General features: G+C 38.8%; 1 protein-coding gene across 1 annotated transcript; it reads right to left on the reverse strand.

Moving 5' to 3' along the window:
* Nucleotides 1-612: 612 nt before the first annotated feature.
* dpp4 (dipeptidyl-peptidase 4) lies at nucleotides 613-23,367 on the reverse strand. Its single transcript, XM_062989284.1, has 26 exons — nucleotides 23,341-23,367; nucleotides 17,283-17,367; nucleotides 16,560-16,655; nucleotides 16,368-16,462; nucleotides 15,504-15,578; nucleotides 15,375-15,427; nucleotides 14,905-14,974; nucleotides 13,333-13,453; nucleotides 12,503-12,657; nucleotides 12,003-12,100; nucleotides 11,318-11,447; nucleotides 10,947-10,985; nucleotides 10,731-10,829; nucleotides 9,901-9,971; nucleotides 9,667-9,720; nucleotides 9,336-9,463; nucleotides 8,779-8,829; nucleotides 8,006-8,104; nucleotides 7,449-7,518; nucleotides 6,878-7,072; nucleotides 5,182-5,236; nucleotides 4,764-4,863; nucleotides 4,300-4,358; nucleotides 4,069-4,141; nucleotides 2,695-2,768; nucleotides 613-1,877 (listed from the first exon to the last, which is right to left on the reverse strand). The coding sequence occupies exons 1-26, from the start codon at nucleotides 23,365-23,367 to the stop codon at nucleotides 1,785-1,787; spliced, it is 2,265 nt and encodes a 754-aa protein (XP_062845354.1). The 3' UTR covers nucleotides 613-1,784.
* Between the last annotated feature and the right edge of the window lie 120 nt (nucleotides 23,368-23,487).

Consider the following 23,487-nt stretch of genomic DNA (forward strand, 5'->3'; position numbering starts at 1 on the left):
CATATTATTCGAGGGTTCTACGTAGTCACCTTCAGGTGCATTCTCCCAGCATTGTACCAACTTTTTAATGCTGTCAGCAAAAAATGTTTTCACATCATCATCACATGAAAATCTTCTTCCCCTTAAAGCTTCTTTGAGAGTCTAAAAAGATGACATCAGATGGAGTTAAATCCAGACTATAAGCTCTCTCAGACACGACCGATTACTACTCCTCCCACCCTCACCGCTTCCAATCAAATTATAAAAGTGTGGAAACTTTTTGAAGACCCCTCATAATAATGGACCATGGTCCACCAGAACATTCCAACATTAATAGACAAATGAACCCCTGTGTCTAGGCATTTGAAACTCCTGCTATTTGACCGAGTACCATAAATATCAAAAGTGGTCCAAGGAAGGAACAGTGGTACACTGGCGACAGGGTCATGGTCGGCCAAGGCTCATTGATGCATGTGGGGAACGAAGGCTGGCACGTGTGGTCCGATCCAACAGACGAGCTACTGTAGTTCAAACTGCTGATTTGAAGCAAGTTAATGCTGGTTCTGATAGAAAGGTGGTCATAATGTTATGTCTGATCGGTGTAGGTATACATTTAATTACATGTATATTAAATTATTTGTGCAAAATGACACACATATATTTTATAATAAATAATTTTACTTAGAAATGTACAATGTTGATCTTCTGTAAAAATACACAGACCCGCATTCACACTGATGCTTACTCCAGCTTTTTCTCTACTAAAAAATAGATATTTAGTTGGCTTTGATTTTCTTACATTATATCGACAGCAAACAGAATTTATATCCTGATGTTTTACACAAAATATGTCCTAGAAATGCTGAATAATCCATACAGTAAAGCAATACGGCAAAAATCTCAATAAGTATGGATTGTGGATTGCAATTAGTAAATTCTTAAACTGATCAGTGTTTTGAAATTATATGTATAAATCTACACAAACAACACAAACATGTAAAGTGGTCGTTTGGGGAGGTAAAATAAAGATCAGAAAATAAAGAGCAGAACAGTTTAGTCCAGATGGAAGACGCATTGCAAGTTAAAGACTTACTGGCCTTGCTGCAGGTGAAGTATAGTGGTGGCAGCATCAAGTTGTGGGGATATTTGAAGCAGCATGGAGGGAGCTAGATACAAGGCAAGTCATTTCAATTCCAACTTCAAAATGTTCATGGAGTGTGGATACTTAGACAAGGCACTTAAACGCAACTTTCAAGTTTTTAAAAATTGAAAACAGGGCAATGTTAAGCACCTTATCACTTGATCAGGCTGTAGCACATGAATCTCAAACCTTCCACATCTTTAGGCTCTACATGGACTACTGTTCCACATACTTTTCATAAACATGTCTTGGTTTTAAATTATCTTGCAACATTAAGTTGCTTAGAAATTGTGAAAGTCTATAATTCTCTTTCTCAGATCTGTACTGTACTGTTCTGAGGTCACTCAGACTCCCACTGTGTTGTACATACAGATATTAACTTAATTTTTATAAGTATAATTTAATCACAGAAAAACAAGAGTTGCAACAATCATTAAACTCCAGAACTGCCCTGACGTAGATGTTCCTTAACTGTACAAGGAAGCACAAGCATTCCTGCAGGATTAAGGAGCAGAGGAGGAATTTACTGGCTGCTGTATTTTTGGAAAGGCAGTCTGGGTAAGAATCCAAGTAAAGATCAGTTTTGATTAGATAGACGTCTCATGAGAAGTAGATTTCCAGGAACTGACTCATGTCAAGATGTTTCAACATTTTAAGCTTCATCTTATGCAAAGCAGCTTTTAAGGAAGTGACTCATGTGGGTATAGACGTGCTGATTGGCTGATCCTCCGAGGCTGTGATCCTCATCGGTGTACCACTGACAGAAAGAGGGAGAAAAGGGATGCGACAAACGTTAATCAGTTAAAACGGTCCATTCTAGAGGAACTGGCAACACCTTAATGTAGAATCTTAAGAGTACAGATGTTTTTTTTTATTGGTTAAACCATCCAGCTTTATAAACCACTCACAGTTACATCTAGTAAACTCAAGGCATGTAGATTTGTAACTAAACAAAATGCTTTCTTCTTACAAAGATGGTTGGCATGGAGGTGGCATCTTATTACTTTATTAATCCCCAACTTCTCTTTGGGGATCAATACAGTAATCAATCCATCAGTAATCCATCAGTACTCCAGGGCCAGTGATAGCTCAGTGGTACTGGACTAGTAAACAGAAGGTTGCCGGTTCAAGCCCCGCCACCACCAAGTTGCCACTGTTGGGTCCCTGAGCAAGGCCCTTAACCCTCAATTGCTCATCGTGTTCCGCTCATTGTGTAAGTCGCTTTGGATAAAAGCGTCTGCTAAATGCTGAAAATGTAAATGTAAATGTACTCCACTCCACTCCGTCTGCTAAATGCTGAAAATGTAAATGTAAATGTACTCCACTCCACTCCGTCTGCTAAATGCTGAAAATGTAAATGTAAATGTACTCCACTCCACCCACACAGCAGACTGGAGGCCAGTTTTGTCTGCTGCTAGAGGACGCCCAGCCGGCTGGTCAATCTTGGCACTAGTGTGGTAGCAGATTACCCCGCTGCTCTACCTGGGCGCCCCTACCCCGTATTATTAAGGTGATCCTAATAAGTGACCAGTAAGTGCATATTAAAAATGTATTTGTGGCTCATCATTGTTTACCATTGACTCAAAATCCACTTGTTCATCAACGAGAGCTTTGGAGATCTGCGCCGCTTGTTGGAAGTGAACGTTATCTGTAAAAAGATACAAAATAATTAGGATTAATATATTCAGAAACATGATATTATTAAGTGTCTGCAGTATAAATACTGATTATTGCAACATGCATAACAGAACAACGCTTTGACTAACAGTTTATGTGTAACGTGTACTTTGGAATGTGTCTGTGTACATGTGTGCCCATTTAGTTAAAATCCGAGCGGTCAGGCACTGATGTTAACTTTGCACACACAGGTATAGAAATGTTGGAACAGGAAATGGCCTTTCCCAGATAACTGCCATACAGTTGGAAGCACATCACTTACTTATCATTTAAAATTAAAATTATAATTAATTTTATTTATGCGAGAATAGAGAAGAAACCCCTTTCATCATAATAATATTACAAAAATACAGTACATACAGCGGTTTCTGCCTAAGTAACAGTTTCTCAGTCTCTCAGTTGTTTAAACAATCAAGTCATAAACTGCGTTTTCTGGTGTTACCGCCGAAATGCCAGTAAGAGTAAAAAACTTGGTGATGAAGGAATGTGGCCGATGATCACTCCTCTGTAAGTAATTACAAAAGTAGTCGCCAGTTAATAGTCTGAGTGTTTTAGTGAGGTAATCACATCATAAAAATGTCATTTTTGACCATAAGTAACAATTCATTTCCACTAGCTGCTTCTCTCTGGTCAGGTTTGCAGGGGGCAATTTGGAGCAGCATACATGGACACAGAAGGTGACCAAATAGCAAGGTTTAAACCCAGGTCCTCAGGACCCAAGCTGATGTGCTGCAAACACAGACTGGTTTTTACTATTCAAACAGAATACCTTCCTGCCTTCCAAAAACATGCAGAAGTTAGATTGGTTGCTCCTAATTGCCCCTTAATAAGTGAATGAGTTAGTGAGTGGGTGGGTACGTGAGTGAGTGGGTGGGTGAGTGAGTGAGTGAGTGGGTGAGTGAGTGAGTGAGTGAATGAGTAAGTAAATAAGTAATTGAGTAAATGAGTGAGTGAGTGAGTGATTAAATGAGTGAGTGAGTGATTAAATGAGTGAGTGAGCAAGTGAGTAAATGTGTGAGTCTGCCCAGGGTGGATTCCCGCATTGCACCCAGTGTTTCCAGACAGCACCACATCTACAGGGATCTTGACCAGGATGCAGCTGTAAGTGAGAATCAATAAATAAGCATGTATGTGTGTGTGTGTGTGTGCACCCGTAAACGTGTTTGTGTGCATCTGAAAATAAGAATGTATTACACAAAAGTGTTGATTGTAACTGACTGTCATGGAAGTGTGTGTGTGTGTATGTGTGACGTATAGGAGAAAAGCCTCACCGTCAGCTGTGCCGTGTACCAGCAGGTACTGAACTGAGCTGAAATTCTTCGCTCTTCCCGTCACTGTGGAATTCTGTAAAGATCACAACACGTTTATACACACTTATCAACCATGAACGCAGAAGTACTAGTGTATAAATCAGAACCCCGAGCTCCACGCTGACTCACGTTCTCTACAGAGTCAGTTTGGGAAAATCTGATGCTGCGTAACATAAATCTGTGCTAACGTACCTGATAGAAGGCCAGGTTTTCCGCCGGGGTTAGCATGTAGCGCTCGGTGTAAATGGAGTCTGTTTAGCAAAAGATGAACAAAATACAGAAATAAACCAAATGTGTAGAAATAATCAGCAGTGCTGCGGTCTGATGTGCATCGATTCATAGGGTTATAATTAAGGCCCTACTTAATTTACGATCGTGAAAATCGCGTCACGGACCATGAAACGAACCTTTTCTCATGTAATATGCAATTTTCTGTGAAATTGAAAATGTAAGGTTTGTGTTTAGCAATTAAAATATTTTTTTATCCGTGCAGCGTTCAAGTGCCTCATTTTACTGGTTAATCTGCACTATGAGGCGTCCTAGCAATCCTACGGCAATTCAGTTAGCAATCGGTAAGTCAAAATGTCCAAGATGAGGAAGTCTGAAGCAGATAAAAACACGACTTGGTTGAGTATATTGTTATATCGATTCCATACCATAATATTCCCATTTTGAAACTGGTGCGACAGCCATGCCACACTTGAAAACGCCGCTACCTGCTCCGAGAACCATGGAGGTGACGTAACCACCGTAGGACTGAAACACAGTTTTACCATCAGTAATAGTGAGCTTGTGACATTTTCATTATGATAAACACAATATATAACAATCTATAACAGTACCAATTACACACCAAAAAAGCCTAAAATGAGCACAGGTTGGTGATTACCAAACAAGTAATCCCACTATACACTTATGAATTCTTATAAGTACACACTTTACTGTTCAATTGTTCAGTACAAAATCAAAACGTATTGTTTGAATATTTGAAATAAATATATGCAGTATATTTATTAACAACAATAAAGTGGTTGAATGTCTGCAGCTACAGTATATGCATATTTGTGCACTTACCCAACCCCAGATTGCAATTCTGTTCTTATCAACGTAGCCAAAATCAATGAAACGTCTGCAAATAGGAACAATAATAGAATGTAATAATAAAATCAAACAAATGATTTTAAAACACCACATCACCAGGGTCCTGGGTTCAAACCCTGCCTCAAGCTTTTCTATATGTGACTGAGAGATTAAATTGCACTTCTTTTTATAAATTCTGTCATGAATTGTACAGTGCTCACAGCCCACCATCAAGCAAATCAGCGTCTCAAAGCATGTTTAAAGTTTGGTGCTGATCACATGGACAAAGCCTTCCGAGGGAGAGTTTTTTGGTCAGACAAAATACATATTTAAATATATTACCACAATAAACAGAACAGTGTTTGGAGGATAAAAGGTAATGTAATGCATTTAGATTTTACAATGCTGTACCTCCTGTCAAGCATGTGTGGTGGTAATATTACGCTCTGGGGTATTATGAAGTAAGATTACTTCTGTGATTTACAGATTCACAGACAGCAGGGCGTGGCTGTATACAATATGGCTTTCTGTGAGACTCTATCTCTGGTGGGTGAAAAGAAGTGGTTGGTGACCTCGCAGATCTTTTCAGTCAAAGCAGAGGTGTGGCAGCAGACAAGGAACTGGGAACATCTGGGAACTGGAAATGGTTTCTCACCATTAAGTAACAGACATTCAGTAACAGAATAAGAACATTGGCAGAAATCATTAAAGGTACATTACAGGCCTACATAATCTTAAGATTCAGCTGTATATAAGCTTAAACTTAATATCTGTACCATTCCTCACCGAAGACCTTTATCCTACATCTCCCTGCGTTCAGCTATCATTATTCTGATCTGTGGCGTCATGACTGAGCTCTTCAACACTCGTCAGTTTATGAGCAGTGATTTAAGTTTCCAAATTTAACACCAGAACCGTTTCATGTGCAAACAAAGTGCTTCAGCTGATGAGAAATGCTTAAAGGTGGGCAGTAATGCTCTACATCTACATCTGTGGCTGAATCTCAAATTCTGTTTCCTCCATAAGATCACCATGTAGGGCAAGAACATCTATACGTAATCCCTCTGTTGAGTAAACCTGCCGTCATGATGAAGTCGTTTGAGATGCTTTACGTATTTTTAAAATAGTTGAAATACTTGACACAGATGTGTGGAGATGTGTGGATATATCACACTTTCTCTGCTTAAGAAAGCGAGAGATTTCACGTTTCATACTTTATGTTTGTCTGTTCAAATCTACAATTAAAGGCTCCTTAATATAAACTCCTTAAACATGTGCCACTTAATGCTAACACCGACAAGTTCTGGGCTGTTTTGCTGCTGCTGAAACTGGTTGGGTGCAGAAAGTTGATGGCTTGGAATGGCTACATAATACTAATAATAAGCTTTTAGAGTGGCCAAAAATCATGATCACAGCTCTATTAAGAGAAACTTTACAAACTGTTACTTTATGGGTGATATATTTTTGTAGATCTAGTGTATTTTTTTTAATTCCACAGTAAACTGATGATAAACCAATTTTTGGACATTATTACTATTATTATTTCCATGTATGTAGTTAAAAACAGAAGGAACACTTGCAGTATTATTGAAATCTAAGCCATTAAATAAGTCACTACGTTAATATGACTATTTAGTATGACCTACAACACAACTCTGATGCACTCTGATAACATCCTGGTATTTTTTACCTGGCAGCGGTGATCTGGTCCTCCACTTCGTAGGTACCGAGGCGTTTGTAAATAGAGTGCATGATCTTGTCCCCTTGATACCCGCTGCCTCTGCCATCAAAACTAGCCACAATGATGTTCTCTGTGCTGGCTAGATACGTGGACCAGCTGATCCGGAAACGTGAGTCTGACTTCTGACTGCATGGACCTGCGTAGCTAACAATGACAAGCCAAGATATTAGATGGCAACACCAGTGGACACAGTTGTAACGCCAAGTGTTGCCCATCATTAGTGACCTTGTGGGGCTAAATGAAAGCAAATTCCCACAGTCTAGTTTTAAAATGCTTAGTTATAGAAATGCTTTTTGAAAAGAATGGGGGGTAATAAAGCTCACTGAGGCTTTATTATAGAGTAGCTGTTTGGGTGTCTACATACTTTTAGCCATGAGCACGTCACCGTACCTGTTACTAGCAAATAAAAAACAACCCTGTTAGAAACAGATTCCTAAAAGCTGCTGCTATTTTAGGGCGTGGTTGACTTAGTATACTTAATGATATTTATAACAGATAAAATAATATTAAAATTACTCACACATCAATAAGAAGGGGATATTTTTTAGACTTGTCGAAGTTAGGAGGCAAGGTCATCTGGTACCAGAGGTCTAAGGTAAAATAGTTAAAGTTCAGTAACGTTATCTACAAGTAAAAAAATCACATTTGTTTTACTGAATATACTTGCAGTGCAGAAATCAAGCTTATGGAACCATAAACAGTCCTCTAACAGGTGCTTCAGGTAAGATTTTACAATGTCCTGTTACATTAATGATAAGAAAGGTAAAAGAAAACAACAGTAGTCTGAAAAAAGTTGCAGGTCAACCAGAAAGCAGCAGGAACAACAGTTACACAGTGAATAATAAGTACTAAGAGTATGAACTGCATAAAAACTTCTCTGCCAAAAAAGTGTTAATACGTTCATTTAAATACTGATACTGCAAGTATATTAAAAAAACAAATGTTTTTGAATACTTGTTTCACTTCACTGATAGAACTCTCTCTCACACACACACACACACACACACACACACACACACACACACACACACACACACACACACACACACACACAAACTTTATTAGATGTAAACTCACCAAACTCGCCAATCTTCAGCTTGCCATGTGTTACCACTGGCATGGCGATATCTTGAAGAATCAGTCCTAAATTCTTATTGTCCTCTAGGACCCTGACCTCTGAAAAAGAAACCATTTTTACAGACACGTTTGACTACTACGCTTGTATTTTACACCGACGAGCCAAAAGATTTTGACTCCTCGTCCAGTATGTCTACAACAGAGTATAAAAATGAACTGATAGGCTGTGTCACAAACCATAGTATACTGTAGTACTACAGAATTGTTTCATTCTGTGCAGCCTGCTGGCAATAAGGCCCATATCTATTTTCAAATGATTTTAAAAACATAGTGGCCATCATCTGCTTTATTCTGGTTCAGGTCCTGGCAGGTCCTGTTACACAGGAAAACACTGGGCGCAAGGCAGGAATACCAGGGCACCAATCCATCGCAGGGCTTCGGCCAGCATTGAGACATAGCCAATTATGTCCTTGAAGACCCACACAACTGGTGGCAATCTGGAAAAGTCAATTCACCTTCTTCATGGTTTTGAAAACTGGGAGAAATTCCAAGTAACTGGCGAAGACCCACATGAACACACTGAGAAACCACACAGACATGGGGAGAACATCCAAAACTTCCTAAAGCCAGTAATCATAGGTGAGGATCAAGTGATGCTGTGTGGCACTTTTAATTTCTTGCTTTGCCACCAAGACACTCTATTCACTCTATTCGTAAACAGGGTAGGTACAATGTAAAATGAAATTTATTTATTTGGTTTAAAGTGAGTTTACCTGATCCAGCACCTCGAGTGTCTCTTAAAGTGTACAAAGGCAGTCCAGGACCTTCAAAAATAAAAAAATAAAATAAGAAATGTAACAGGAAGGTAACATATTAGTGACAGGTCTCTAAAGTCTAAACACAGATGTTTTTATGGATTATATTCAACCACTTCTGTCTACATGACCTAAAGTGTTCTGATCTGAACCTGTTGGGCATCCAATTTTACTACCGTGAGTGATACTACAAGGCTGCCCCCTCATGGCCCATTTTGGCCATGTCGTGTACCCCAGTGCATACATACTGTACACTTCATGTGGGTATTTATGTGCATAAATAAAAGAGGGGGAAATTATTTAGACGTCACAGTTCTATAGCTTTTTAATTTGTGCATTAACAAACTAAGCTGATCATATTTTAAACAGAGTGTCCTGCACTGCTTCTTGGTTTTTATTGTCCAAGTAATGCAGTTCATGAAATGCACACAGCTTACATACTTATTAAAGCAAACATAACTTCAGATTATTAAGCTTGTTGAGGTGTAGATGAGTATAAGTGCATCAGGACGTACCTGAACAGTCCATCCGGTAGTAGGTACCGTCTGTGCTGAAGGAGGCGGAGTTATAATTACACCTGTTCTCCATCAGTGTACAGGTGAGACAGACGGGTTGGGAATAATCAGCACCATCAAGAGTGATTCTAAAAAAGACAAAACACAGTCACAATAATCACTGAAGTGCATGAAAACAGCTGGTTATGATTAATGATGTCACAATGGGATTATAAAATAATACATGATACATAATACATAAAAACTGATACATGATGTTTTATTAACCCTGATTTTACAGAATGACCTGATAAAAGTGAAGATATCTTGTGATTGAGATTTGCCGTCTCACCTGTAAACATTTCTCTGCCCTGGATGCCCGTTGTGCTGATTACTTACGTAGTATCTGTGAACAAATACAAAAATATGAATGTAAATATAATCAGTAAGAGATCAGCAGTCAAAGTTTTCCCTTAGTTCTGATCCCAAAAGCCCAAAAGAGCCTCTGTTCAGTCCTGTACTTGTTCTCTAAAGCTGTCAGATTTGTACACATATTTTTACTCTTAGAAATGAGGTGTAAACTTACATGGTATCTTTGGTTACTTTAAGGATGTCAGTAACCTCCCATTCTCCAGATGTGATGGGTGTGTAAGTGTTCTGAAACAAAGAGTCACTAATTAACGGCATTCAAGTACATCATGTGCGTACATTCATTAATTAATGTGTAAATGGGTAAGCAAGAAATTAAAAAAAACATCTGGAAACAGAACAAAAACAAGGACACAGTGTAAGTAATTAGAGATCTTAAAAGAAAAACAAATGACCAGAATTGCAGCCATTTAAAAAGTGAGGGAAACAGTAAAGCCATTTTAAATTCACTGTTTTGAATAGGATCACAAGCAGGTGTCCACACTTTGGCAGCATTTTGTCTATGTGTACCCCAATCTCGAAACCAAACCATCTACTCTTATTCTCATGAATGAAAAAAGCATTTAAAACAAATGTAAATCATTTTTAATTCCGATACTAAATCTGCTTTTTACTGGTCACTGGCACGGTGGCTCGGTGGCTCGCACTGTCGCCTCACAGCAGCAAGGTCAGTTTACATTTTCTCCCTGCGTCTGTGTGGGTTTCCTCCCACAGTACAAAGACGTTTAAGGTAAATTGTGTATTTGTAACTACCGTGTCTGTCAGGAATGTAACCAAAGTGTAAAACATGATGTTATCTTAATAAATAAATCTTAATAAATAAATATAATAAAGCAATTAACATCCTCTGTTCCCTCCCAGCCAATCAGCAGTCCCACACAGCCCACCTGTCAATCCAACCATCATTAACAGCAGCACAATGATTTAAAATCAGCGCCACCGGAGTTCTGCGTGTTAAACTGTGTGAATAAAGCATTGATAACTCACTCCACTGATGTGATGAAGGTGCTTGAAGCCTTTCGAGTCGCTCAGAATGTAGTAACAGCTGGAACCATCAGGCCGAAACACTGGGTCACTCGGAGAGAACTAACAGAAGAAAAAAGACAAAGATGTGAGTTTTTCATTTTAAAAAGAGAAAGATATAATAAGATATAATAAAGAAAAGAAAAGGATTCTGTAAGCTAGAGAAAATGCATTACATACCCGACCAACCCAACCTGTAGTGCTCCTCAAAACTATTGGCTGAAAAAAACAGCAATAAACAAGTATATTAAACTTATATAAAGTATATTAAAGAAAAATATTACCAATTTATCAGAGGTGTATAGCAACAGTAAATCAAGAACAACCAAATAGATTTAAATTTAAAGCTGCTGAAATATGGGTACATTGCTGTATGGACTTAGATGCTGCTGTCTTTATTTATGAGATGAGTAACAACCTACAGCCTCTAAGCCCAGTCCATGTAAAGCTTGCCTGACTGTACACAGGGCAGTATACACCCAAAACAGAGTGCCATACGAACACCCTTACATTACCAGTTATCAACACTAGATTCACTACATAACACTTACTGAGCTTTCTCTCCAGGAGTCTCCATCGAGTTCGTACATCTGCAGAACCACATAATTTTGAGTCCGGTTTTGCCATTGGACTGCGATTCTCTCATCTGTGGCCCATGTCACGGTGCTCAAGTAGTGATCTCTAACAAAAGGATAACAATAATAATGTCAACAAAAGTCCCATCAATCCTTATTCAAATTTTAACTCTGTACAGTCTTATGCAAAAGCTTGGAAGCCACTGGGGTCAAAGCACAGAGTCAGGCATTGTACAGCACCCCTGGAGCCAAGAGGGTAAAGGACCTTGCTCAAGGACCCAACAGTAGCCTGGATTTAAACCCACAACCTTCTGACTGATAGCCCAAAGCTCCATCCACTAGGCTACAAGTGTCACCAGAATGAAAAAAAAAGAAGTCAACATGCTGGAAGAAATGTTTCACGAGTTTACATGGTTATTGTTACATTTATATTGCATTTATATTACAAAAACAAAATATTCAATATTAATTGTGCCATAAATTTCACAAATGCCTTATCTTTTTACAACATAATTTTCAATATGTTTTTTAAGCAAATAAAAGGGGGATTGGTGAAGGGAAATGATGACAGTATTCGACCAGGGATGTCCAAACTTTTGCATAAGACTCAAAAAAGATCCGGTAAACCATAAACCACAAGCACGTGTTCTGTTCATATTACCCTGCGCCAAGAGGACTTGGCACAATAATTTCCATAATTCTGGATACATTTGATGCGTCTACTACAAAAAGCCGCACTGTTGGGTTTGGCGTTCCTGCCTGGAACAAAATACAAAAACAGAAACATTTTAAAAAATGAAGGTCAGTTAGTTAAAAACAAATCGGTATGTTCTATGGTTAGGTTTGTGACGCTGGGTGCTTTTTTTAATGCCAGTAATCTCTTTACTGGAAAAACACACACACATTTAAGACCAGTTATGCACCATGTAGTCCTCAAACCTTTATTTTAAAAATGAACTGATATAACTTATATAAACAATCATTTTGTATTCATCCACATTGTTTAGTTCTTGGTTAAGCATTTTTATTTTTACATGTTTTTCTTTCAATTAAATTTTACTATTTTTTATTTCTCTGTGCACACTGGCGACCCCTGCCTGCTGCACAAGCATCTTACCGGACGAAATAAAAACAAATCTGGTTTATAAATTGCGGTCTTACCTTGGGATACGGGATGAATACTGTTTCAGGGTACTGGCCTGTTCCATACCAGGAGTATTCGATGGTTTGTACATTTGTGTCGTTAAACTCGGCAAAGGCCAAGTATTTTCCTGTTGGAGACCACCACATGGCATGGTTGGTGGAAAACATCTCCTCTGTTGGTTACAGAAAACATGACTTTCAGTGTTCTGATTCACCACATTCTGTTGGTATATCAAATACTTACATTACACATACACACTACTATTAAAGTACTGTTTATCTGTGTGCTCTAGTCTTATTTTACACTTTGTATAAGAATCTAAACCCATTTGGTGTGAGGGGACAAATACTCACAGCACTGTATTTCAGTATACTGTACATTGACTCTTTTGACCAAAATGATTTACATTTTAGAGGAAATTATAGATGAAATGTATTTAGCTAGCTGATGGTATCTATACCGGCACCACCACAGAGGAAATGCTTTCAGACATTCATCCTGTTGCTAGAAACACCCGACTGAGAATGATAAACAAGACGAATTGAAAAGTGAAATCAGACAAACAGAGGAAGAAGCAGGTCCAAAAGGGTTAAATAACCGGCACCAGACTTTTCAGGGACCTACTGGTCTTGTTTGAAAGTTGTGGAGCTCAGTCACATCACTTCTAAGCTAAAACATGATTTGGTTTTCTTTGACCTGATTTAAAAAAAGGAAAATGTTACTTTCACTGTAATAATTAATCTGTCCCAAATAAATGTTTTAGTGAAAGATTTGTGTGCTGTAGATCTGTACAGAACTTTTTCCCACAGCTACACTAACATTATTTACCCTCATACACATTATTTACCCTCATACACCCAGTCAGGGATGCCGTTGAGGAGCAGATTTTCAGCTCCCTTGTCTGTGACTTCTTCTGATGGTGAAGTGGGGCTGGACTTTACATAAACATTATTCTTCCATACATACGCCTGGAATTAAAGACAAATAAAGAAAATAAATATTACAACATTTTTATTTATATAATCTACATAATATCAACATTAAGAAGTACAATCTGACTTTAAAAAATCCCTTATATTTAATATTTTATATGTTTTAAACTTGAGGACATTTTCTGAAGGTCCAAAATAAAAGTCATGGTTCGAAAAGTTTGGTGTGGATTAACTCCAGCTTTGCCAGCAGGATGTGAAGGCAGTTATAGCAATAAAGAGGGAGGAGCATGATTATGATTTAATTCATTCATTCATTCATTCATTGTGCTGTAGTGTTTATGGTATAGTAATATTTTACTACAAATCTCAGACATATTATTTCATTTGTCAGGTATTTAAATAAAGAAATGAATTAAAAAAGTAATGTATAAAAATCAAGTAAACACAAACATCCGTTGTTCCTTTATTTTCTCTATCCACTTTATACTGGTCAGAGTCCACCAGCCATAAGCGTACACTGGGCTCAAGAGAGTAACTGACCCGGGGCAAGGCACCACACACACACACACCATCCAATGGGCAATTTAAAGCAGCAAATACAGCTTCTACCCCCCCTTTTACAGGACAGAAGTCTCTGGTCATGTTACTTGTAATGTGCAGATTTGCCACACACACACACACACACACACACACACACACACACACACACACACACACACACACACACACACACACACACACACACACACACACACACACACACACACACACACACACACACACACACACATACATACCAGAGAGGTGAGATATTTCAGTTTTTTTATAATGTGGGAAGTCCGTGACAGATTATTCACACACTGATAAGGATAAATATACTGTAGCTGATGAGGGTGATTAAAGGTCAGCAGTCAGCACAAACGGAGATAACGTCTGTACTAGGAACGATCGTAAAGATCTTTAACCTTTACAGCACTACAGTTATGGGAGGAGCTGAGGCACATGGAACATGTGAAGCAAAGTCTTCCTGACTGGTGCTGTGTTCACCATTACAGTGTAATGTTTCTGTTTTATCTGACCTTTTTATCATCCTCTGTATCCTCTTCGCAAGTTAATTACAGCAAATGTTGTTGTAAACTTTCTATGTATTGCTCCAAGAGTATATGGGCATTTTCAGTTGTGTAGCTATTTTACAGTCATTGTTTAATTATAGAGGTAAAAAATATTCGTATATAAAAAATAGAAATATTGGAATTTGGCCTTTATGGCACCTCAAATTGACACCACACTATTAAGGTGAACAAAAAAGTAATATAAATGGAAACAGACTTAAAGGTTCAACATCTGTTACATGTTCAGTGTGATTTTTGTACCTTAAATAAATCACTAAATATTATAGACATGAAGCATGACTAAATATTAGCACATGCTTAACATCTACAATCTATATTAATGTTTTTAGTGTTAATATTTTTAGTGATGCTTACCAGACTGTGGCCAGTTGGAGCCCAAGCCAAGTACTGAACCATATCCGGGATATCTGTAGTGATGAAACTCCTGAACACAGAGCAAAACCCTCGTAACAGGTATAGTGAGAGGAAACAAGTATTTAACAAGTACGTTTTTAAATAGTGGACACTTTCTAATCACAAAATTATCGAGATAAAATGACGAGTGAATTAACACCAGTGTTCTGTAACAGCTAATGTAGCTTTTATTACCTTTATATTAATACTATATATTTTAAAATCAAAGTATTGTTCATACTTCAGATTGTTGATCACATATTTAAAAGAATAAACACACTGGACTTTCAAACCTAATTACAACTTCTCTGAATTTAATGAATTTTATGGTTTGAAACAAACTGATTGCTTTTGTAGAAATGTTGCTTGACATTTAATTACTTGACGATTATTAGTGAGCCTAATCAGATCTGTTTGAAACAGTCACTGACCCGTTCTCGCGGTTGTAGATTTGGTAAGACGCGGTATATGAGTGTCTCCAGACCTGAAGGAGAACAGATAACACAGATGAAGAAAGTGCAGGAGCTACAGATGAATAATGATTGCATTCAGCACTTCACCTTTCTGTAGTTATTCAGCAAACACACAAACTTGTGATCCGCTGACACCATGTAATCTATGGCCATGACGGAGTCCTGTAGAGAGTAAAGCATTGTTGCTGTGATCTGGCCATTATTTACATCTCGCATTTGAAATTTGAAAATCAAAGATGTGAGGCTTTCCAGGGATTATTAGTGGTTCTGTGGGGGTTTTTAATAGCAGATTAACAAAAGCTGTTGTATGAACATGGATGTTTAAAGTGTTTGTAGAGGCTCTGTATGATTTTTTTTATTCACTTTTCCATTGATTTTCCTCTTTGTTTAGTAAAATATCGTTTGTTTATGCTCATAAATACACCATTTTGTTCAGTTACAAACACAAAAGTATGTGGACACCCCTTTTACTTATTGGGTTTAGGTGTTTTAGTCTACATGCTTTGACAACAGTGGGGAGGCCTTTTTCTCTCCCAGCAGGACTGGTCTACTGCGCACAAAAAGACTTTCATAAAGACATGATTTGACAAATTTGGTGTAGAGGAACTACAGCAACCTGCACAGAGCCCGGACCTAAACCCCAATTAACACCTTTTGGAATTAACTGATTGAACTGATGAACTGAAACTCATTTGTTATTCAGGCCCTGCGATCCAGCATCAGTGACCGACCTCACATATGCTTTTTTGACAAAATGAGCAAAAAATCTTGTGAAGAACTTTCCCCAAATCATTAAGGCTGTTATTGTGTGTCTATGAGGTCATCAACTTCATATTCCTGACCATGGTTTTGGAATGGAATGTCCAGTAAGCTCATAATAAAGTGTCCACATACTTCTGGCCATATACTTTGTGCTGCAATTCAACACAAACAGAACAGAATTGATCTTACAAACAGCTCACGGCTCAGAAACTCCTGTCCAGTCCCTGAGGACACATTAAAGAGAAAAACAGAGCCCTCTCGTGTCTTATGTAGATACTCGTTATCTGTAGAACAAAACAAAGGAATGTGATTATTGACCTCAGCTCTCAGGACCACACCGTACAACCTGAGCACTGGGGGATTTGAACATTGCTTGCTCACCAGAAAGCCAGCGCAGGTTGTAGGATCTGGTTCTGATGGTGCTGTTGAAGTAGTCATGAAGTGTAAAGGTCCTCTTGGGGTCTTCTGTCTTCTTTTCTGTGAAACCATAAAGAGTTTTAAAACACAACTGAATACAAACATCACACACAAGGTAAAAGTTTATGCGCACTTGTATTTAATGGATTTGCTATAAATGAAACTAAGTATGTCTTGGTCACAAATATGATTAATGAATGACTAATGATTATGGTTGATGATTATGGATAACAGCTGGTGACTTCTCTGTGCTCATATAAATAGGGTTACAATCAGAAGGTCCTGAAAGCTCAGTACAGGTCTCAGGAAGCAGATTTTTGGAAAACAGAAAAGTCTTTTGGAACCATTTCTGAAGATATTTAGGTCCCAGGATGTGTACAAACAACTGACAACAAGTACAAGGTACATACAACAGTGGTTGCTTTGTTAAATTGGGAAGAACTCAAACCTGAGGCTAAAAACAACATTGTTGGAGTTCTTGTGATCCAAGAATCCCTAAAAATCAGATCTTTCATGAATTATCCAAGAAATTAGCACCTTCAACTGGACTGAAGTGTGTTACTGATCAAATGGACCAGGAGAAAAACTGTAAGATATCTCTGTGATTAAGTAAAACAAAGATTAAGTTACTTGGCCATAATAACCAGATCGTTTAATAATAACCTATCGTTTGTGAATGAGACATACCATTGAGGAATATAGCTGTTGGGACGGCTATTAAGGTGATCACCACTGCTGCACCGAAGACAGCGAGGAGTATCTTCCCAACATGCTGAAAGAAGAATTAAAATGTTTTATTATAAGAGCATGTACATCTGGACAAAAATAAAGGAAACCTGATCTAGTTATTTTATATCATGTTGTTAAAAGTCACACAATGTCAAATGTATACAACACACATGATTGAATGTCAGCTTAGTGCATACAAGTAACCTGTTGCCTCGTCTAGCATCTGCTGTGTCCTGTTATTTATTTACATTAACCTGGAACATTCTGGTTTCTTGTAACTGATCAATTAGAAAACGTTTGTTAATTATTATTTTTCATGTGTTTTATAAACCTATTCACATACAACTTCTTACATGATTTATTTGGTGGTGTAGAAAGTTTTATATTTCACTTTGTAGCATTCTGATTATGACTGTCTTGAGTTGGTCAAGAGTCAAGAGAGGTTTATTGTCATTTCAGCTATATACAAGGACATATTGAAACGAAACGACGTTCCTCCAGGTCCAAGGTGCAACATAGAACAAAGTGTAAGACAGTACAGTACAGTGCAGGTAGACGACATCACATTAATACGAGAATGCTTAAAATAAGTAAAGGAAGACGAGACTAGAGACAAGTGTTGGTTAGTACATGGTACTGAGTAAATAATGGTGAGGTAAATTATACACAAGTTGTGTGTATCAGACAAGTTAAGTCATAAATAATTAAGCCCAGTTTGAAACAGCCGTTTTCTCTGCCATAAATCTAAGATCATAAATGAAACCCATAAATAACTGCCACATGTTGACAATAAATGTAATCAAATGGAGATATATTCCGAGAAACCAGCTTAGTGTTACCTCAATCTTTAAGATACTGAACTATTTATTGTAGGGTCGCTGGTTCAAGCCCCACCACTACCAAGCTGTCACTGCTAGGCCCCTGAGCAAGACTTTTAATCCTTAAAAGCTTACACTAAAATCCCTTTAAATAAAAGTGTCTGCTTTTACAATCTGTGTTTTGTTTATTGATCTAAAATCTTTTAGTGTGACAAATGTTACACACTTAATAGTGTCATAAGATGCTCAGGATTTATTTAGCACAGGAGTCTGCTGTGTTTTCGTTTGTGATTTGATTGTGGTAAAGGAAAGGAATGTAAGCACCCCGCGATGATAATCTTATCTTATTATTGACGTAGTTTGATTAATAATTAATAATTGTTTTAGTAGTTGTTCAGCAGCTGTTCTCTGTTCTCCAGATACTTCAACTTTGCACTAATAAAAACAACTAACATTTTAACACAGTGGAGAAATGTGGCGGGTGTCAGAGTATCCCCACAGTTCCTTCCTTTCCCATCAGTGGCGTAACTACAGGGGGGGCGGGTGCACTGGGGCCCATGGCAGTGGGGGCCCCTCCATGACATGAACTCAACCACCCACCTCACTGCCCCACCCATTGGCTGCAGGTTTTATGCATGCATTATGTCAAGCTAAATAGGAAATATATATAGCAAACACACACACACACACACACACACACATATACATATATATATACAGTGTATCACAAAAGTGAGTACACCCCTCACATTTCTGCAGATATTTAAGTATATCTTTTCATGGGACAACACTGACAAAATGACACTTTGACACAATGAAAAGTAGTCTGTGTGCAGCTTATATAACAGTGTCAATTTATTCTTCCCTCAAAATAACTCAATATACAGCCATTAATGTCTAAACCACCGGCAACAAAAGTGAGTACACCCCTAAGAGACTACACCCCTAAATGTCCAAATTGAGCACTGCTTGTCATTTTCCCTCCAAAATGTCATGTGATTTGTTAGTGTTACTAGGTCTCAGGTGTGCATAGGGAGCAGGTGTGTTCAATTTAGTAGTACAGCTCTCACACTCTCTCATACTGGTCACTGAAAGTTCCAACTTGGCACCTCATGGCAAAGAACTCTCTGAGGATCTTAAAAGACGAATTGTTGCGCTACATGAAGATGGCCAAGGCTACAAGAAGATTGCCAACACCCTGAAACTGAGCTGCAGCACAGTGGCCAAGATCATCCAGCGTTTTAAAAGAGCAGGGTCCACTCAGAACAGACCTCGCGTTGGTCGTCCAAAGAAGCTGAGTGCACGTGCTCAGCGTCACATCCAACTGCTGTCTTTGAAAGATAGGCGCAGGAGTGCTGTCAGCATTGCTGCAGAGATTGAAAAGGTTGGGGGTCAGCCTGTCAGTGCTCAGACCATACGCCGCACACTACATCAAATTGGTCTGCATGGCTGTCACCCCAGAAGGAAGCCTCTTCTGAAGTCTCTACACAAGAAAGCCCACAAACAGTTTGCTGAAGACATGTCAACAAAGGACATGGATTACTGGAACCATGTCCTATGGTCTGATGAGACCAAGATTAATTTGTTTGGTTCAGATGGTCTCAAGCATGTGTGGCGGCAATCAGGTGAGGAGTACAAAGATAAGTGTGTCATGCCTACAGTCAAGCATGGTGGTGGGAATGCCATGGTCTGGGGCTGCATGGGTGCAGCAGGTGTTGGGGAGTTACATTTCATTGAGGGACACATGAACTCCAATATGTACTGTGAAATACTGAAGCAGAGCATGATCCCCTCTCTCCGGAAACTGGGTCGCAGGGCAGTGTTCCAGCATGATAATGACCCCAAACACACCTCTAAGACGACCACTGCTTTATTGAAGAGGCTGAGGGTAAAGGTGATGGACTGGCCAAGCATGTCTCCAGACCTAAACCCAATAGAACATCTTTGGGGCATCCTCAAGCGGAAGGTGGAGGAGTGCAAAGTCTCAAATATCCGCCAGCTCCGTGATGTCGTCATGGAGGAGTGGAAAAGCATTCCAGTGGCAACCTGTGAAGCTCTGGTAAACTCCATGCCCAGGAGAGTTAAGGCAGTTCTGGGAAATAATGGTGGCCACACAAAATATTGACACTTCAGGAACTTTCACTAAGGGGTGTACTCACTTTTGTTGCCGGTGGTTTAGACATTAATGGCTGTATATTGAGTTATTTTGAGGGAAGAATAAATTGACACTGTTATATAAGCTGCACACAGACTACTTTTCATTGTGTCAAAGTGTCATTTTGTCAGTGTTGTCCCATGAAAAGATATACTTAAATATCTGCAGAAATGTGAGGGGTGTACTCACTTTTGTGATACACTGTATATATATATATATATATATATATATATATATATATATATATATATATATATATATATATATATATGAAATAAACCATTTATAACATATATATATATATATATATGTGTGTGTGTGTGTGTGTGTTTGCTATATATATTTCCTATTTAGCTTGACATAATATATAACTATATATATATATGTGTGTGTGTGTGTGTTTGCTATATATATTTCCTATTTAGCTTGACATAATATATAACTATATATATATATATATGACATTTGTTGAGGGGCCCCAAAATTTCTTTTTGCACTTGGGCCAATGAGCTCTTTGTCATGTTTACGGTTGTTCCAAACTAAGAAACTCATCAAACATTACATTTGATTGTTGGAGTTCCTAACTTTGTCGCAAGACTCCGAAATGTATCTCAATATGAGCCATGGAGAGCGTTCTTTATGTACATACACACTATTCATCTCACTTACACGTCTTTGTACTGTGGGAGGAAACCGGTACTCCCGCAGTAAACCCACGCAGACACGGGGAGAACATGCAAACTCACATGCACACAGAAGTTTTCGGAATGCACCAGGTGCCACCATGAGCAGCTTTAATAAGTAGTGAGGTACAGTACTGACCATTCCTGCGCGCGCGGTAACGTCCCTGATCCGTTGCTCGGTAACAGCGCAGATTCTGAAGTGGATCCCGCGAGCGCGAGCACAGAGTGTGTGTGTGTGTGTGTGTGTGTGTTTATTCCTCTTGACTGAGCGGATCTATTAACGATCACAGGTGAAGTTCCAATTCTGTGTGTTAAATATTAGCTCGTCCTAAACCGTATGGTGGGACAATAAAACGCGCAGCTGATTAAAGCTCGTGCGCCCGCGCGCTCTGACCAAACCAAAGCCGCGCGCAGGATCCAGAACCATGCACGCACACACTGAAAGCTCCACGTGTCGGAGTGAAGTTTGCATGCATGTGTGTGCAGGAGTTCACCCTCATCCTGTATTACTTTAACATTTCTCATTTATTTATACTTTTATTTTGAATAACGGGTCGAATTAGACATTTTATGTGCAGCAGAGGAGCAAGTGCAATGTTTATAAGTCCTATAACTTCGGATTTAGTAATTGTTTATGACAGTCATGTGGCACTGGCTTTTTACCAGCGTGTGTTCCTGTGCATGCTTTTGTAACGTTGCTCAATCTCAAAAACTTAGTTCTGTGCTGTACCTTTCCTGAGGGCTGGAGAGATTCAACAAGGGCTTTATACATCGATCATCCATAACATTAAACCACCTACACACATTGTCCATTTTATCAGCTCCACTTACCATTTAGAAGCACTGTGTAGTTCTACAATTACTGACTGTAGTCCATCTGTTTCTCTGCATGCTTTGTTAGCCCCCTTTAAACACAACAAACACACTATTGACAAGTGGTCACGAATTGCAGGACAACCCGAAAGCATCAAGAACAACATGTACACAGAATACAAAACACAACAAACTGCAGCAGAATCATTTTCCTTTAATCAGTGACTGGGCCGATTCTCTGTTCACCAAATAAAATGTAAACAGAGATGAACAATTACATCACAGGAGGAAAAGTTCACCCTGTTAGCCAAGAAACTAAATCTGGACGTCTTAACAAGACAAGGTAAAGGTTTTGCATGGCTGCAGCTTGTTCAGGACAAAACATAAAGACGTGATACGAATCAAACCACTGAAGGACCATTTTAAAAAGCATAACGTCAGGGAGACCAGCTAAGCAAGGACAGCTCGCCTCATCCAGCTGCTGAAAGGGCAGCGTTGAATCAGGATCCAGCAATGCAATACGTTCGCCAGATGTTCTGAGTCACCCGTGGAAATCCAACCCATGTGTAATAGTAACCTCGCCCTCAAAAGAAATTCATTTCATTCAACTTGTTTTGTTGTTTAGAGTCTTTTTTAATTCCTCGTATCATCGGAATCAGTGCAGGTCTGCGGTGAGAGGTTTTTGTTCGATGTTGTAGGTTGTATTTTATCAATAATTAAAGTTCTTTTCAATCTGGTTAACACAAAAGTCATTCGTGCATGGAAATATCTGAACGTAGTTTAGTCACCCCAAGCAACAACATCTGAGCTAGTCTGGGGCAATAGGGACTAAGATTACAAAATAGGGAAAACAAAATACACCCATATGTTGGGCTGTTTTCTTCCTTCCTGTGAACTGATGTAATTCATGTGGCTGTGACTGGGCATGATGTGCTGCTTTGGTATGCAAGTTACAGAAGTTCACTCCTTTTCGTCTTAGAAGAGCTTCTCAAAAGCAAGTCCTTGATGTATGGTTAGGGCTTTTTATTACACTGATTATATTTCATTTGTCATTTTAATAACACAAAGGCAGTAAAAATGAATGATAAAAAAGTGTCCATGTGGGTTTCCTCTCACTTCAGAACAATACAGAAGGTGGATTGGCTGGAATACATTTTCTAGTAAGTAAATAGGCGAGTCAGAGTTGCCTTAGAATGGATCGACCAAAAGGGACCAATTCCAAATCAAATCAGCAGCCATAATAACAACTGCACCACCACGTCAACACTACATAAGGTAGAGAAGGTTATTGTTACTGCCCTATCTAGGGAACCTCCACAGACTGAAACTGCAGCACGTTTTGTTCTATGGGAACAAACAGAATCATGATAATTTTGTTTTGACCTAAATGTGGAAACAGATGTTGAAGTTTTTCTTCCTGCTTTTCTCTGAACTTGACACTGAGGTAAAGGTGAGATCAGGTAGAAAGACTATTGATCCTTTAAGGGATGAAACACGGTGACTAAAAGCCTGTTAAAAGCTCAACAAATAGTGTGGCAAGTCTTTACGATCTTGTCCGGGCTCATCTTCTCCATAGCGGACTTCCTCTGTAAACGCACACTCGTGGTTGTCTAGTGCGTCATGTCATACTGCTCATGGACGTGTGTCTTCAGGTGGAAGGTGCTGTTCCAAACACCGTTATTGAGTTTCTGGCT

Source organism: Trichomycterus rosablanca, chromosome 27, assembly GCF_030014385.1.
Source record: "Trichomycterus rosablanca isolate fTriRos1 chromosome 27, fTriRos1.hap1, whole genome shotgun sequence".
NCBI classification, from domain to species: domain Eukaryota; kingdom Metazoa; phylum Chordata; class Actinopteri; order Siluriformes; family Trichomycteridae; genus Trichomycterus; species Trichomycterus rosablanca.